The sequence below is a fragment of the Pundamilia nyererei genome, unplaced genomic scaffold, assembly GCF_000239375.1.
Source record: "Pundamilia nyererei isolate P.nyererei 1_Seehausen unplaced genomic scaffold, PunNye1.0 scaffold00018, whole genome shotgun sequence".
In the NCBI taxonomy this organism is placed as follows: Eukaryota; Metazoa; Chordata; class Actinopteri; order Cichliformes; family Cichlidae; genus Pundamilia; species Pundamilia nyererei.
The window spans coordinates 4,235,522-4,253,023 of record NW_005187419.1 but is presented as its reverse complement, the minus strand read 5'-3'; the positions used below and the strand labels follow the sequence as shown (position 1 = coordinate 4,253,023).

General features: G+C 41.1%; 1 protein-coding gene across 4 annotated transcripts in view; it reads left to right on the top strand.

Annotated features, from left to right (window-relative positions):
* spop (speckle type BTB/POZ protein) overlaps positions 1-17,502 on the top strand; it is a 94,853-nt gene that overhangs the window by 51,340 nt on the left and 26,011 nt on the right. For all 4 annotated transcript variants that reach the window (XM_005726205.2, XM_005726206.2, XM_005726208.2 and 1 more), the window contains one exon: positions 8,405-8,532. In XM_005726205.2, the coding sequence (XP_005726262.1) occupies positions 8,405-8,532 (128 nt within the window). The remainder of the gene's footprint in view (positions 1-8,404; positions 8,533-17,502) is intronic.

The window sequence follows — 17,502 nt, the reverse complement described above, 5'->3', positions numbered from 1 at the left end:
TAGAAGGTGGAGAGTGTGTCTAATACCCCAAGTGTGTCTAATAACGTAAGGTATTGATAGCCATATGGGCTTGTGTAATCACTGCCGGTTGGATTCATTTCTGGTAAATATATAATTCAAAGTAGCGTGGGGCAATTTTGATTTTAATTAAAAAAGACCCAACCTTTTTAGAAGTCTTCGACAGCCTCACTCCCTGTTGATAAATTGGAAGTGAATGCACCTCCAATTCCTTTTTTTTATTTTTAATTAGGTTATGTTATGGGGAGGAAAAGCAAACTTGTGTGGAATTGAATTAGTGAGGGCCAGATGTGACCGCTTCCTGGTTATCAGGCTTTTTGGCTGCCTCCCTCTCTCCCAGTACCCTGCAGCTCACTGTACAGGAAGCATGGAGGAGGGAAGACGGGGTGGGTGGGTGGGTGGGTAGGGAGGGAGGGAGGTAGAGAGACGAGAAGAGGTGGGAGGCGGAAATGTGTTTGAATGAGAGGCATATGCAGTGAAGTTGTGTACAACACCCTGCGGTGCAGGTTGTGTAGAAAGGGAAATCATTTTTCCTGCTGAGAAACATCCCCCCATGTGAACTTAGGTACCTCATTTGCTCACTTAGACCTTTGCCATTTTTCTCACTCACAAATTCGTTTTCTTTCTCTTTTATCCTTTTTAATTCCATCACTATATGAAAACTAAATCTTAATTCTGAGTGGCCGACTGAAGAAGAGTTTCTCTTGTAGTGCTTATACTGGATATTAGGTATTTTGTGATCTATAGTTTAGTTTTGCATGGAGGATTTTTCTTTGGTAGAAGTAATAATTAGACTGTGGAAATGTATAATTTCAAGGCCTTACAATTTTGGTAATATTGCTCCCTTAAATCGCCAGAGAAAACCTGAATTTTGGGAATGCCAAGTGAAGTAAAAAAGAATCTTCTTTTTCTGACTCTCTTGCTCTCTTTTTGTCTCAAGGGGCTTTCTGTAATAAATGGTATGCTCCATGGTGCACACCCCATCCCATTCTTGCCATATGCCCTCCTACAATCTTCCCACATTCCCCCTGGGGAAACCTGGGCTCTCCACTGCACTTGCATTGTCAATGGAGAAAATTACCCAACTGCCAGCATATTTGTGACACTTTAGCAAGCACTGTGTCTAAGAATATGGTAGTAAAGATTGCTCTATTGGTTCTGGATCATTTAGAATCCAATTTAATCCAGGCCTCTAGGAAAAAAAAAAAAGTCAAATAAAAACAAATTGGCTTAATTAAGAAAGCTGAGCGGCTGTGGACTGTTTGTGGCAGGACAGTGATTTGTCTGCCTCTATACTGTGTTCCTGTAGGGACCATATTTAATATAATAGTTATTGGGTTATATTTCTTTTAATGTGGATAGTTGAATAGAAGGAAGAAATGGTTAGAAAAACTAGTGAGAACTTAAAGTAGAGTAACTCCAGTATCTTAACTTTGCTTCCATTTATATATATTTTTAGCTTACTGGAGAAGTAAAGACATAATTAGATTTTCCATTTTTACAGATGTATTCATTCCCATGTTTTGGGTTTGTTTATATGGAAAATATGAATATTCCTGCAGTACATAAGAGGAGGTGTAGGATATACTATGACGGATTTGCTTGACATTATCTAATGAAACACCCGATCTGCATCAGTCAGCCCTTCAGCTTCTCACTAGAGAGGGTGTTTGTCTGTGGATCCTCTGATGGGCTGTACTTAATAATGGAGATGGATTCAAACATCAGCCGCAGACACCCCCTCCCCCCTCCTTTCCTACACCAGACTTGGCCACATCATTTCTCTCTCTTGCTTAATGTGCTGGTTCTCCCCTCTGAGGCTACTGGGTGGATTGTAAGTTGTCTTTTGACCCCACCCCCCTCTCCCCAACACACACACACTCCTTCCTCCCCCCCTCTCCTTTTGCCAGAGAAAACAGCTGCCCCCCTGCAGACTCCTGTTCTGACAGCTCAGAGAGGAGAGATGGAAAGTTCTCAACCATTGCCGCAAGCTGTTTTGTATTCAAATGGTCTCCATGTTAAATCTCCCCTACAGACAATGGTTTTGTTGTGTTGTAGCCAAAGGCTAAGTGAGCTCATGTGTGTTGGCTGTGGTCTGCTTTATATTGTAATTTAAGAATGAGAAATGTTGGCTTCATTTAACTGAAGCTGTGGATGTGAACTTGTCAGAGTCTGTTGCCCTCAGTGACTGATAGAGGCGATCAGGCATTCTGTGTGGGGGGGAGTGGAGCACTGTGTAATAGAGTAGAAGTTATTGGTCAGTCTTTATATAATCAGGTTGTATTGACATTGCTAGCAAGAATGTCAATAGACAAGTTTGTGCTGACATTAGCTTATAGAGCTCGATCTTTAGTAGAGGTTAGATTTTCTTGTGTGAACAGCTGTCACGTTTATATCTCTTTATGCCAGCCAGTTTGAATCAGTGTGTAAATGGGAGCAACGTTTTACATTCGATTTTTCTAGCTAGTAGAATGCCCATTACTGCTAACTGAAGACTAGACTAATTGTCCTTGAACAGTCAATGCATGAACAATGGATCAGTATAGTCTGTTGTTAATTATAAGTTGTGGTTAGTGGGATTTTGCTAAAATTGAGTGGTAAAAAGTAAGTCCAGAAAAGTGACAGACACCAAGAGAGATGTTGACTCTGGCTGCTCTGTCAGCTGCTATTTTTCTACATGCCAGCTTGTCTTCTGGCGACCTTCTCTTTCTGTGTGCCAATCGTACCCTTGAGTTTTCTGCCTGAATATGGATGTCCTGCACAGCTAAATACTCTGGCTTGGCTTCCCCTTTAGTCTTTCTCTCGCTGTCGCCAGTTTAGACATCATTTTTCTCACCTTCAGCATCACCTTAGATTCTCTTTTGGCAGGGTGAGAAATTTCAGTGGTAGTGAAATATCGAAGTGCAACTGCGACGTTGTTAAAAACTTGACAATTATTTCCACTTGTCGCTGATTCATACTTGTTATAAGTGTGTTTTTGTTTTTTTGTTTTTTCATACAAGTTCATTATAATTTCCCCGAACATTAAGAGGTATGTGTAGCTCCACTAAATGTGTACGGATCTCTCAGCTGCACCTACCTACCCCCCTCTCTCCACCGCTGCCCTGCTCTTTTTGGTATTCTGGCAGAGTGGCTGCACTCCCACCACCTTGGCCAGCTCACTGAAAGAGTGAGCGCCAGCGATCTGACCTGCAGTTGATTCTCTGCCAGTGCAGTGTTCTGATGCCCCAGTGGAGATGATAGCATGGCATTAGCTGAGCTCAGCACACACAAAGCCGTCATCATTGGTGCCTGTATGCATGCACGCATCCACACATGCACCCACAGTCATCTCACTGTCACAGCTGAACACTGAAGAAATCACACTTCTCTCTCTCTTTTCACTGAGTCTGCTGGGGCTTCTTTCCAGCATTCCCTCTCACCTCTCTTCACTTCTTCCTCCCCCCCCCATCTCTTCCTGCTGCCAGCCTTTCTCCTCACCCCCTAGATTAGCTTTAGATACTGCCACTGGGGAACTATTCACTCGTCACTGGTCTTGTTACTTACCCAAATAACACAACTTCACAAGTAGCTTCTGTGCTTTGGGGCTTCATCTGGGTCACACATGCTAGAGCCATCAGACATGTTTAAAGGACATAAGAGTGGGTGAAAGTCACTAAAGAAAGAAGATTTTACTGAGAGCCTGTGAAAGATACCTGCATTGAGTTTAATTCTTTGTCTCAGCCCAGCCACAAAAGGTACAGTGTAGCAAAAGTTTGACACAGTTTTCAAACCTGCTAGACTTTACTGGAGATACCGTTGGCTTAAAAAAAAACCCTCAGTCGATTTTAGAGTAACTGTTCAGCTGGGAGAACAATGAATAAAGTAGCTTTGTAAAGTGCATAAATACATTTTGTGAATTGACTTTCAGTCAAGCTTATTTGTGTATCGGTTTGCATGTGGATTCCTGTCAGCTTCTTTTGCGTACACAGCCTCCAGAGGCAGAGGATTACAGTGAAGGACCCCCTGCATGAGCAGTGGTGGGAATAACTGCATATGCACTGCACTCCCCCGCCAATCCCCTCTTTGGCTGCCTGCTCTCTCAGATCCAAACAGGGGATTAGACACAGGATCTTACAGTAGCATTGACACTTCATCCTAGTGCTTCCTGCTGTGAACTGTCAGCAGATCTCCTATTGGGGTTTCTATGCAAGAGTAGGCTAGAGAGGAGTCTGTTTGAAGTGGCAAGAGTATACACATTAAGTTTACACACCCTGCAGATGTATGAGCCTTAGACATGATCTTTTATGGGGTGGCTGTAGCCTTTTTCACATTTACCTCTGGACATTGTTGGGAGAGTCTGGCTGGACATGAAGCTGGAATTAGGCTTTTTAACATCAGCAAAAGAGATTCTGACTGTGGATGCAGAATACAGGATGATGATACCTACTCATGGCTCGACCGGACATCAAACATACTTTGCAGTGGGCAGTTGTGAGGGAAAAAACAGATTTGAACAGTTGATTTTACATGCAGCTCGACTAATATTTGGAATTGTTTAGGGCTGCAACCCACGCCTAAAAAACCAATTGTGTATATAGTCAGCTGGAATCAACACGAGACTTTCACTGTGCTGTTTTACCAGGTCTCAGTGATACAGTGGTTATTTTTAGCACATTTCGTCATCTGCATTAAAAGTTAAATTTAATGTTGACTTTAAGTGGATGTAATATGCCTGGAAGTTCAACAGAAGTCTGAAATGTCAGTGATGACCTGAACCCTTTTAAAGTACTGAATAAATTAGTTGGATTGAGATTAAAAACATTTGTGAAGTTGTTTTGTAAGAACTCAAGCATAGGTGGATTCTGTTCACTATTTTCTGACTCTGTTTTTCTTAAAAATCAACATTGTATGCAATATGTCCAGGTCACTGGAAGGAGGCCCCGGGGCAGACCCACGGCACACTGGAGATTGTGTCTCTTGGCTTGCCTGGGTACACCTCAGTGTCCCCTCAGACAAGCTGGAGGAGGTGGATGGTCTGGGCGTTCTTGCTTAGTCTGCTGCCCCTGTGACCTCTTCGCAGATAAGTTAATGAAAATGGATGGCCAGGTCTGGACAATAGATGCTGATGGTTCTCATTGTTGGTATAAAAAGCTTTACGACTTTGGCTAGGGTCAGGTTTTTATTGTCAACCAGCTGTGTCAGAGCATGCCTGAAAGAGCAAAAGCTTGAGGGTAGATCCTGGTTAGTAGTGGTGGTTTCCTACCACTGATAAAGATGGGTTCAAAGTGGCTGAAGAATGAGGAGAACAGAGGGATGACAATGTTGACTTTGGACTCGATCCTGCAAATAATAAGGCCTTGGATGGATGTCAAGCATGGGAAGTTTTTATAGTGACCCATGTTTCATATTGATGTTTTGAACTGGTCCGAAAGTTTGAAGCAAAATACAGCGGTCCCTCATTTAGTGCGGGAGTTCCAAAAATAACCCGTGACGGGTGAAATCTGCGAAGTAGCCAGCTTTATTTCTTTTACAATTATTATAGATATTTTAAGGCTATAAAACTCATCACAACACACTTTATACACTTTTCTCAGACAGGCATGAACCTTTTCACACTTTCTCTCCTGTTTAAACACTCTCAAAGTTCAAACCGTTGTAGAAAGTCCAGTATTATAGAATGAAACCAAAGATCAAACCCTGTTTTCAGGTCCAGAACATGGGAAATTGAGCAGCTGCGAGAGAATCCAACATCGATGAGGAATGAGTTGAGAAAAAATTTACTTATCTGACTGTTTTGTTTTGCTTAATGCGCCTTATAATGCAGTGTGCCTTATGGTCTGAAAAATAAGGTAAAGTCCAACTTTTTGTGCGATGGTTAGCATCTTCCTCTGCCTTTTAGATGCTACCACAGGTGCCTTTGACGTTGCAAAATGTTTCATCGGCATTGTTGTGTTTGTTGGGGAGAAAACTTACCAACATACAGTACAACACTTTTCAGAGTCACACTGCTAGCGATCAAGGATTTATGTAAATTTGACAAGCTGAACGCATTCTGTACTGTACAGGAGACACGGCACGGAGGAGATCGAGTGACGATGGTCTACAGCCAATCAGGAGGCAGAACACAACGCAAAATTGCACAAAAAAAAAAGAAATTCTCGAGACCTCAAAAGGTGAACCGCGTTATAGCGAGGGACCACTGTATTAAATGAACCAATTTCAGGATCATGGACAGTGCATACATTTTTCACCATGTTCCCATAAGCTGTGCTCTAGCACATGGCTGTTTGAGTGGTCGACCATACTAAACAAATCCAGTGGAAATTTTTTTTACACTTGTATAGAAATAAATGTTTGTCAGTCAGGCATTTCCAGTTTAAAGTGATGTAATTAATTTTTTTTAGAAGAATGCGAAAGAATTCAATGTTGAACTATTGTCGGCTGGTTTACAGTCCTGCCTGTCAGTTCCTGAATCCTGTGTGCATTATAACAACTCTCTACCAGACTGCAACTGTAGGCCTACAATTAACATAGATGTGTATGACCTACATTTCTATGCGTTTTACAATTAACAAGCTGCACCTGTCCTGTTAAAAACTACCCCCAGCTAAATATCTTGTTAGTTTGTGACAATGTGCAGCTCTTGGCAGATTGGGTCATAATGAACTGAACATACTCTGACTGTGTTTGGAAAACGGTGCAAAACTAACATCTATCAAAGCAATTTGGGGGATTATACAATCTATGTGTCTATTTAGGTTCATGTAAAACACTCTTGCACTTTGCAATACCTGGTGGTATTTCATCCAATACCATCAGGGAGCGTTCTGGCTGTCCTGTGTTGGTTCTGTTGCATGATAACAAGTACATCTCCGTAGCCAGAGTCATAAAGAACTATCTTCAGTGACACGAAAAAAGAAAAGGATTCCTGTAATAGTCTCCACAGAGACTCCACCGAGCCTTCATCTCAGTATTGTGGAGTGAGTCTGGGTTACATGAAGAGGAAGAAGTCACTGAAACAATCTGAATGCACAGAAGATACTTTGAACAAACTATATGCCAATTATCTTGAAAAATTATGCACAAGTGTACCCAGGAGAATTGCTGGCAATTTGAAGGCAAAATGGGTTGTCATAACAAATATTAATAGAAGACGTAAAAAAAAGTTTATGATTTATTAAAAGAAATAATTCTCACTGCTACTGCCTAAAAACTGCGTGGCTCTAATATACTATAATGAGACTGGGGACACGTTGCTTTTATACTCTTGTCAGTATGACCAAGCATTGCACAATTTCATCTGGTAATTTGCCAATTTGTTTATCCGTGTGTCCTTACTAAATTTTCTTCTTGTTTCTGCTTAGTGCCAGCACAATTCAAGCATGGATGATTACATTTTTATTGTGTCTTACAGAGCATCCTTGGAAAGATCTTAATGGGGAAGAAATGACAAGGACTTGGCAAATAAACTGATTTCTATTGACTCTCATTGTAGCTTGTGGAGCTTTTTCCTGTAGCGTCATCTAATCCTTTACAGGCGCGCAAAAAAACCAGCTATAAAACCTTAATTTATTACCGTATCATGTCATATAGTTATGTCTGCGCTTACAGGAATGGACAGTGATGGCTTCATGCACAAAAAGGGTCTGTCGCTTAAGCTCAGTAATCCCAGAACAGTGCTCAAGGAAGCATTTTCTTCTCATTAGCAAAATGGTGAATGATGTAATTTCTCCAAAGAATGGTGTCTTATTCTTCCAACAGAGCTTCAGTTACTTGCAAAATTTATGTGTTAGCGGCTGGCCTTATTCTATCTGCAATTAGCTTTAATTTGCTGTGATCTCTGTAGCTGCCGCAGTTCAAAGCCATTAATGTTTTGACCTTGTATGTGAGTATTTGTGACTGTTAGGTGACTGTAGATAGCTGTGACCGCCTCCACAGTGTGCCTGTTGTACACACAAGAACTCCACCACCTTTCCTGTGTCTTTGTAGTGCAACTGAGTGTTACAGAATCCTTCCTGCCACTGTTAGAGATAATTGGCACTCCATAAACACATGATAATTGGACTGCTTTGATCCCTGCAATTTCTCACTTCTTGGCCAAAGAGGCACAGCAGTTCTGTCTCATGTTTACCACTAGTCTTTATGTGGCAGCGAGAGGATAGAGAGAGTGAAACGGGGGAGAGAGAGAGAGATTCTGTTTTCTTCTGAAGTGTTAAAAGCTCCCTGCAGGCATTACTTCCTGCATCCAGCCTCTTTTGCCATTGTTTCTCCGCTGCTTATGGCCATGACTCATAACAAACTTTCTCTTTCGCACACACATTCACACACGCAGAGCTTAATCACGTTGTGAAAGTCTTCAAGTAATCTTGTTTCTCCTTGTTTGTCCGTGTGTCTTCTTTTCCAGAGAGCCAGAGGGCGTATCGCTTTGTCCAGGGGAAGGACTGGGGTTTCAAGAAGTTCATAAGGAGGGACTTCCTGTTGGATGAGGCCAACGGTCTGCTGCCTGATGACAAACTAACTCTTTTCTGTGAGGTAAGAGGTGGAACTGTTCATTAAAACTCATGTTGTTTGTTGAACTAATTTCACTGTGTCTTCATTTTTAAGCATTCACAGTACAGGCTGCACCTCCAAAAATGAAAATCCTTATCAAAATGATTGTTCATGAAATGGGATATTTCAACATTGACATCATATTCTGAGCTGTGTTTCTATTAGTTGAGCTATTTGGATGAACCCAGAATATATCATTTTTATTAAGTCCAACCTATAATTATTCAATTTTGCTGAAATACCTACATTTCCTGTGTTTTGGTGGTTTTGCCCACAAGTGATCACAACTCTTATTTCACTGAGTTGTTTTTTTGTCACTACTACTTATTCTATGTCCCTCTTAGTTAATAATGTATGTTTTTATTGGTACTACATACTCTCTGGGTTTCTCTCTTTCATCACTAACATACAAGCTGATTGTCATTCATCCTGCATGGTGGCTTGGCTCCGATTCCTCTGATCCAAATCTGGCTGCTGCTCCTCATTGAAAATTCCCTTGTTGTTTTTCAGCTGTAACACAGGGGGCAGCAGAGGTCAACTGTCCTCTCTCTCGTTCCCCTCTGCTACTCGTAATGGAGCCAGGGAGCAGAGAAGAGGTTAAACTTTCCGGATATGTTAATGCCTTACTTGTAATGCATGCACCCCATAAATGTTTAAAAAGCATGGCAGTGGCTGTTTAAAACAATTCTAATTAACCCTGCGGGTATGGAGGGGAGCATGTCTTGAAGTTTTCCCTTTTTGTAGCGGTGCAGTGTGCAAGTCTGTTTAAAGTGTTTCCAAACCGGGCTTATCGACAGAGGGGTAGGAGGGGCAGTTCTGCTTCTCCAGAGCCATGAGGGAGGGGGTAGAATTGAGTGTGTGCGCGTGATATCGTATACATATTGTGTGTGTGTGTGTGTGTGTGTTTGGTTTCATCCACTCTCCTGAAAGGAAAGAGATGGGGTTGCTGGTTCAAGTCCTCAGTGGCCACTTCCTCCCCTGTAAATATCTGTTGCTGCTGTAATTAGCCAGCTCCGCTGATGAACAAGCAGGACGGCGGAAATTTATATAGCACATTTTAGAGAGAAAAAGTGCTATATATGAAAATTTGATAAATGGAAGATGGAGACATTGGAAGTTTTCATCAACATAACAGCAACCATTTTTTTAAAACTCTGGAAACATTTGGAGGAATGGCCCAAGGTGACCTGAGGGGCACACAGAGTTTATTTTCTCAGAGAAAGTCAGATGTGATATATAGACAGGCAGCAGTGTTTTTTAGAATCAATTCTGAAAGAAAAAAATACTGCAAAGGAGTGTTATTCGAGAAAAAAGGCAGTCTGGAAGTGGGGTGTTTTGTGCGGTAGTGATGAAATTGCCAATATTGAGGGGAGTGGCAGTATTTTTCACCAACATGTGTGAAGAATGGTTGGCAGAGTTAGTTACTGGGTGGAGCATAGTGGGTTGATGGTGGTAAGAAAGTGTGGACGGGTGTTTGAATCTCTTTTCCTGGTCTTTTTCCATGTGAAAGTGATGCCCAGTGTTTACTGTCAGAGACCTGGCTCCACTTTCGTCCAGATGGTCCCATCCTGCATCTGAGAGAGCCCCATCGCCCCAGAGCCCAGCCCGCTCCCTCTTCTCTCTTCTCTCATCTCTTCTCCTTCCTCTTTTTCCCCTCCATCTTATCTCTCATTCAGACCCAATCTCCTCCTCCTCCTCCTTTCCCTTTTCCTTTCATGTCTTGCTGCCTCCCACTTGGAGCATCACAGTTTCTTACTTTTTTCTCCTCATTCTACCTTCACCTCTGCTTCGTATCCCTTGCCTCACCCGCCTGCTGAGCTTCTCTACTTTTACTTCCTTCCTCTTTTCCCTCCCTTAATTCTTCCTCTTTTAGTATTTCTAGTAGAGTGTCAGAGGAAAAAAGGCTATGAAAAGAAGCCAGATTAAGGTTGGAGGGGGGGAACTGACTCAGCCGCTCCTCCTGACCCCCTGGTCTTTCTGTTCGGTTCAGTTGCCTCCAGAGACATTAGTAATTCAAATTTAACACAGTGAAATCTGTCTATGTCTGTCTATGTGTCATGTCAGAAAGTGCCTAAACAATAGCTGATGTGTTTTCTCTCTGTCTCTTCCTTTGTCTCCATCTCTTTTTGTCTTTCTATCCCTGCCAAACCACTGCAGACACCTTGCAGGTATTTAATGAGGAGATGGCTCCCATTAAAGGTGCTGCGTTGGCTGTCAAAAGAGAGCATGAGGGACAGGGGGAGATAAAAAGGAGGGGAAGAAGGCACAGAGAGAAGAGACTGAAGGAAAAGCCTTCTTGCGAATGTGGGCACAATGGGTGGCATCAAGCCGCAGGGGTAAAGAACAGATGAAGATGGAAAAATAAAGACGATAAAGGACAAAAACAAAAGGCCAAGATTGGATTTGGAGTTGTTTTTTTGTTTTTGTTTTTTTTTACCTTCATTTTGCTTCCTCCTCCTTTAATGCGATGCTGAGGTAAGGGAGGTTAAACCCTCTCTCTCTGTAACTGACCTTCTCCTCCCCTGTCAGCAACACAGGTAACCTCTAGCTCTAAGGTCAAACCACTGCTTATCCTATTGTTCGTGCTACAGGTAATGCAGATGCTTAAGAGAAATTTTAGAGTAATGCCAGACTCACTCGGGAGGACCAGTGGCTCCTCAAAAAAAGAAACCCAACAACTTTGGGCTGCCGTTATTTGCCTGCTGGAAGAGTCGTGTTGACTGACAATGTAAGAGTTAGTCAGAATGTCTGTTTTGATTGACTAAAGGGGAAAGAAGAGGTTGTTTTGGAAAGTTTGTAGTGAAACGTACCTGTCAGTCATTGTAAATTGGCCACTGAAAAGCAGAGGCACAGTGGTCCCCTTTTACTCCATAAGAACTAGAGTCACAGAACCAACGTTGCTGCACAGATATGGTTTATTTCTCCTCCTGTCCTGTCTGCTGTGGCTTCAGGGCCTTATTCCAGGAAGTGTATTCAACAAACTCTGAGTTTATTTTTAAACTCAAAGTTCAGCAACTCTGAGTGTCCTGCTCCAGTATGGTGGGTCAGAGTAAGTTTCGACAGCTCTTGAGTATTTTTTTTTCCTGAGTTAAGCAGAGAAAGAAAGCCATCATCTGACCTCCATTTTAATCCATCGGACCAAAAGAGTGTGCATGAGACTTAGCTTGTATAGCTCTACCATAAACATAGACAGAATAAAAGTTTGATACAAAAATAATAATTCTTTTAATACTGGTCACAACTTGAATTTTCAATAGAAGCTGGAATCCCTGTTTCAAATTTCAACCTGCCGGGGACAAAATGCAAGTGGAAAAAAATGACAGAGAAACAGATAAGACAGTTTACTAATTGACCCGTGACATTAGTTATCCAGATAGAAATAAACTCTGGGGTGCATCCAACCTCAGGCAGTTATAAAATTATATAAATAACATTTTTTAAATATTAAGTAAATGTTTAATAGGTTTCAATAAGTGTTAAAATGTAAAATCTGACGTAATAGTTGACTTCATCCTTAAATTAGCATCTTACTGATTAGCACTTATGTTAAGTACTGGGATTTTCAAGTTTGTGAAAATGAAAACTTCTGCAGTTGATTTGCTCTGCATCGAGCTTTGACAGCGACTTTATGAATGAGGAATCGAAACCACAATCAGTTGGTTCAGGTACCGCAGGAGGAGAGTAGTCAAACTCAGTTTGTTGTAGAAAACCTGCCAGCAAGCAGGTTAAGTTCAGAGTCTGTTAACTCAGTAACCAGCTCAGAATTTAGGTTAACTCTTTCTGAAGCAGAAAACTGGAGTTTTGTCGTGTCAAGATTAACAAATTCAGATTTGTTAGCTTATACCAGCTTCCTGAAATGGCGCCAGGATGAACCACAACAGCATCTGTTTCCACCATGCAGAAACTACATTTTCTCAGTCTTAACCTTTGATAGAGATGCCAGTATGTAATATTTTTGGCCTTTTTTGTTGTACACACACAAATTTCTTTATTGCTAACATTGTGGTCAAAATGTCAAATCTTAAAAAGACAAATATAATTTTTAGAAAGGAAAACGTGTGAAAAACAGGATTCAGGTGTGAGAACCAAACTGGAACCTGTTGATTCCTTTTTTCCCCATCCACAATCAGGGTTTGTATTTTGCCCCTGCAACAATCACTTCAATTCACTGGGGAGTATGCAGAGGGAAAATGACTGTTGATAAAACCTGGATTGGCATTGATTTTACTTCCCATTCAAGCACCAAACACTCGTAAACTTGAGAACTACTTCATATTTGGCGGCTGTCTGATTTAGACATAAATTAACCGCTGAGCTGGAGATGAAGTTTTCAGATGGGGACATTTTTTCAGGTTCTGTAAACATCACTGGAAAGTGCCACAGAGAAAAGAGAAAAAGCAAGGTTTGTTTAATAAGTTAGAGCTTCTTTATCAGCAGTGGAGTGACGTAGTTCAAACTGAAACAGAATATGTATGGAGGTGGTTTTAATTATAAGAAGATTCTAAATCATAAATGTGGGCTGCTTAGTAAATATAGCATAGAAGAAAGCTGCAGAGAGATAAGAAGTGAAAAGGAGTTGAGGAAGAGCATAGCCAAACTACACTTTTTGATCCAGAAGAGGAAAATTAAATTAGTAAAACAGGCTATAACCACAGTTTTTGAAAATTGGAACAGTTTTTCCAAATGAAAACCCAAAACACCCTTCATAATATGATAGTACAGTTCTGGCTGCCGTGGTCTTCAAGCTAGCGGTGAAGATGGCTCATGTGTTGCATGTTGGGTAGAGCATGCCATAATTGGATACATTTATTCATGGCCACCTAAGATGTTTACTAGACATGTTCAAAATGACAATTTCAGTTTATTTCAACTTCATGTACTTCTAATTACTGTGGTCATGTGACTTTGTATATTTAACCTCTATTGTGAAGGTTCAAGGAATGACAGGTTTGTGTGCGCACAGCAGTCTACTTGCATGCTAGAGTTTGACTGTTGCTGTGGTCAGTGTATCAGTCTTTACTATATGCTGAGGAGACTTATCTAAATACAATGGGCAGAACAAAATTCATGGATCATTAACAGGATTAAAGTTTGATTAAGCTTGACACTTGGTCACATTGTTGGATCCAGAGAACTGGAAGATGGCGACAGAGGCAGAAAAACAACAGGAATGCCTAGAAAACAAAGCATCATCAAAACCTTGTTTCTGTGCTCAGTATTTCCACGTTAGGAAGAAAACAAAAGCAGTCACAGTCAGACTGGGCTCCGATGAGGCCAGAATCGGAGAATCTTGGTGTTCCTGAATGATTGAGACACTAAAAATGAATCATCAGCTTTGATAAATGTTCTGACTGGATTGACTGAGCACTCAGCTCTCCTTGTGGTGCAACCTGATGGAAACGGTTTATATTTTATTACAAAGCCAAAATGAAAAGGAAAAAAGTCCAGAGAGCAACTAATGACTTACAAATAGAAATATAATGACCTGCGTATGATTTCTCATAGCCAGTGCTAGCATGAAAAGCTACGAGAAGAAGATTTTCTTCCTATGCAGAAATGAACCATTTTATCTAGTTTGTTACTACATGTCCAATGAACAAGTTTCTTCAGATTTATGCTCAAACTTTTAACTTTTGAGACTTAAAGCCACAAAAGCAACATTAATGGGAAAGATACTCAAGCAAAAGGGCAGAGGCTTAGAAGCAGGAAAGACCTGGGCTGAAATAATTTTTAAAATCTAAAGGTTAAGTGTCTAGTAGTAGTAATAGTAGTAGCATAATAGTTTAATAATACTGTTATTGTAATGATAATAATTATTATTATCATCATTTACAAAACTATACATGCAACTTTGCACAAAATTTCATGCACTTCTGTGTGAGTCATAAAACTGTAATGAGTTCATGAAGCTCAGCACTTGCACGTGTTACCTGGTTGTCTGTTCTTTTTCTTTTTTTTCTCTTGAAACTTTAACTCCTGCAGAATAACTGTTTTTGATGCGATTTACAGTATATTAATATTTTGTGACTTTGGCCATAGCTAGAGTAAAAGCCCTTTCTTCAAGGCTCCTCCAGTACACCTCTCCTAGGGTGGGAGAATAAATGAGTGGGGTGCTGATGTTCAGCTGTTTCCTCCTCTTCCTCATGGTGTTAGCGCGGTTCGCCTCTCCCATCGGTGGGTAAGCACTTTGCCGGGTGACAGCACCCATCCTTCACAGGGCCCTGCCATATGCTGTGCTGCTGTCAGAGGAGACGACTGCAGATGCTCCAGCTGCTCTCTCCCTGCACACTGAACAAGACGGGCATGCACACACTCACACACATGAGCAGCACTTGGTTCAGGATAAAGAGGCAGCGGTGGGAGACACAAGGAAGAAGGGGCGTGGGAGAAAGGCTGCACAGAGAGATTTGTTTTTTGTTAGGCAAAAGGGAAATGAGGTGAAATATATTTGTGTAGTTCTGTGTTTTGTAGTAGCTAAATGGTGTAAATTTGGATTTAATCAAAGACGGATATGTAAAACTGCTGATTGAAGGTGAAACAACAAAGCAAACAGAGTGCAAGCTTGACCCCCCTCTGTCTCACAATGTGACTTGAGCCACAGTGGATCCTTTAATAGATACTATCTTTGCAGTGCTTTCGCACCAACAGCACATAAATATTCTTTCATTTCCCATCAAAAGCACTTTGCTTCTCCCAGAGTAAAGACTGCAGAAAATTGAACAAACAGGCAACTTTTGCCTGTTTATTTATTTTCTTTGTCCAAACATTTCCTTCAAGCTTCTTAGATCGGGCATCAGAGTCTCAAAGCTATCACTTTGGTGTCTGTGATCTTCCAGCAGAGAAAACAAAGCTACTTAAAAGGAGACCCAAATGGCTGGTTCTCATAGACTGAAAGCAGAGGCTCATGCTCGCAGCTAGTGGTGTTACTGAGCGTGTGTTGGTTATATGTGTGTGTGTGTGTCTGTCTGTCTGTGCGTGCATGTGTGTAGAGGAACTGCGTCTGAGTGTGTGTCTGTCTGTGTGTGCCTGTATGTGTAAGAACAACGTTGGCTTGGCTCAGCACACTTGGCTGTGAATCAGGACCTGAGCCATGATACTCGTTCAACAGCTTGACTTCAAACCATGCATGAAATATGCCTCTGTCTGTGTAGATTCACCAAAATACCACCATGTCAGTGGCAGGGCAGTAGGTATGTCTATGAGCAGAGTCTCAGAAATTCACACAGCTGGATCCCTGCACACAGCCAGTGAAGTGACCACTGTAAGACCAGGATGGATACCTATAGTTAATATTTTGTGAAAACTTTAACTTTCTTGGCTTAACTTTGTAGTGTGCTGTTGGTCGGAATTGGAAAAGAAGAGCTACTGTTGTGTTTGGCCAAAAACTAATTATTCTTACCTTGAATTAAAACTGCTATCAATAATCCAGCTTTTCCCATTATGCAATTAGCAACAGCATTCTCATTTTGTGCTACACCTGGCAAAGTAGTTTTCCTCATTTTCCCACATTTCCTTTAGTAAATGTGATAATGAGTGTTCAGTATATTTTTGTAACATTTAGAAATAAACTCAGAAATGTCCAAATATATTGATATTTTGTTATGTTGTTGATGGAAATATGCCCTGAGCTTTCAGTGGACTGTTGGGTAGTCTGTGTGTGTGGGTTTTATTTATTTATTTTTTTTATGCCCCCTCAGTAGCCACTGTATTAGGCTTGTACTTGTTTGGATTCTTTTGCCATCATAATTGGTTTAGTTCTTCTTGGCATAGAGACAACAACTTGCTGGAAACTTTCTCAGAGAGTTTGGTCCATATTGACATGATGGCATGATGCAATGTGCTGTTCTACCACATCCTGAAAGTGTGGTCTTAGATTGATATTTATTAACTATAGAGGTAATTTGAAAGTAACCACCAGAAGACGCATGCACTTTAATGAAAGGGGATGCACGTAGTCAGCACTATCATGATCCTCAGTTGACACTAAGGGGCCCAAACAAAATATCCCCCACACCCATACAACACTGCCCCCAGCATGAACCATTGATACACGGCAGAATGGATTTATGCTTGCATGTTTTATTTTTTTTTTTTTTTTGCCAAATTCTAACCATATAAAAGCAGAAATGTTCCTCTTTGATTGTCCAGTTTTGCTGAGCCTGTGCCAATTTTAGCCTCAGTTGCCTGCTCTAAGGTCTTCTGCTGCCGTAGACAATCTGCTTTAAGGGTTGACGCGTTGTGCATTCAGAGATCCTCAGCTTTGGTGGGTATTTGAGTTACTATTGCCTTCGTTTCAGCTCCAAACAGTCTGCCTATACTCCAGCATTTTCACCCTGAGAACTGGGTATTTTCACCTCTTTGGATCAGTCTTTGTAAACTCTAGAGCTGGTTGGAAAGAAAATCTCAGTAGATCAGCAATTTCTGAAAAACTCCGACTAGCCAGTGTGGCACCAAGAAACTTGCCACATTCAGAGCCACTGAGCTCACCTTTCTTCCCCATTTTTTTTGCTTGGTTTGAACTATAGCTTGTTGTCTTGACCAGGTGTGCAGCCTTAAATGCATTGAGTTACTACAATGTGAATGACTGATTAGATATTTGTGTTAATTAGCAGTTGAACAGGTGTATTTAATTAAGTGGTCGGTGAGTGTGTAAACTAATATTAAAGATATTAATATACGTGTTAACATACACATTAAACAAAGATTCAAATATTGAGGTTAATCTACTTTATGTGCATGTGATCCCTGTTAGCTAAAAGCTCCAAACACTGTCTGACTGTCTTTTCTTAGCTATGTACAGTGTCAGTGAGAGGAGATATCTCTAACATGACTTTTCCGCACAAAGCCCCACTCATACGCTGTTGAAATCTTTTGTTTGTGAGGGGCAGCTGGTTCAGAAGAAAGGTATCATAAAGGGAGGGTGGGGAAGGAAATGAAATGGCCTATTTCAGA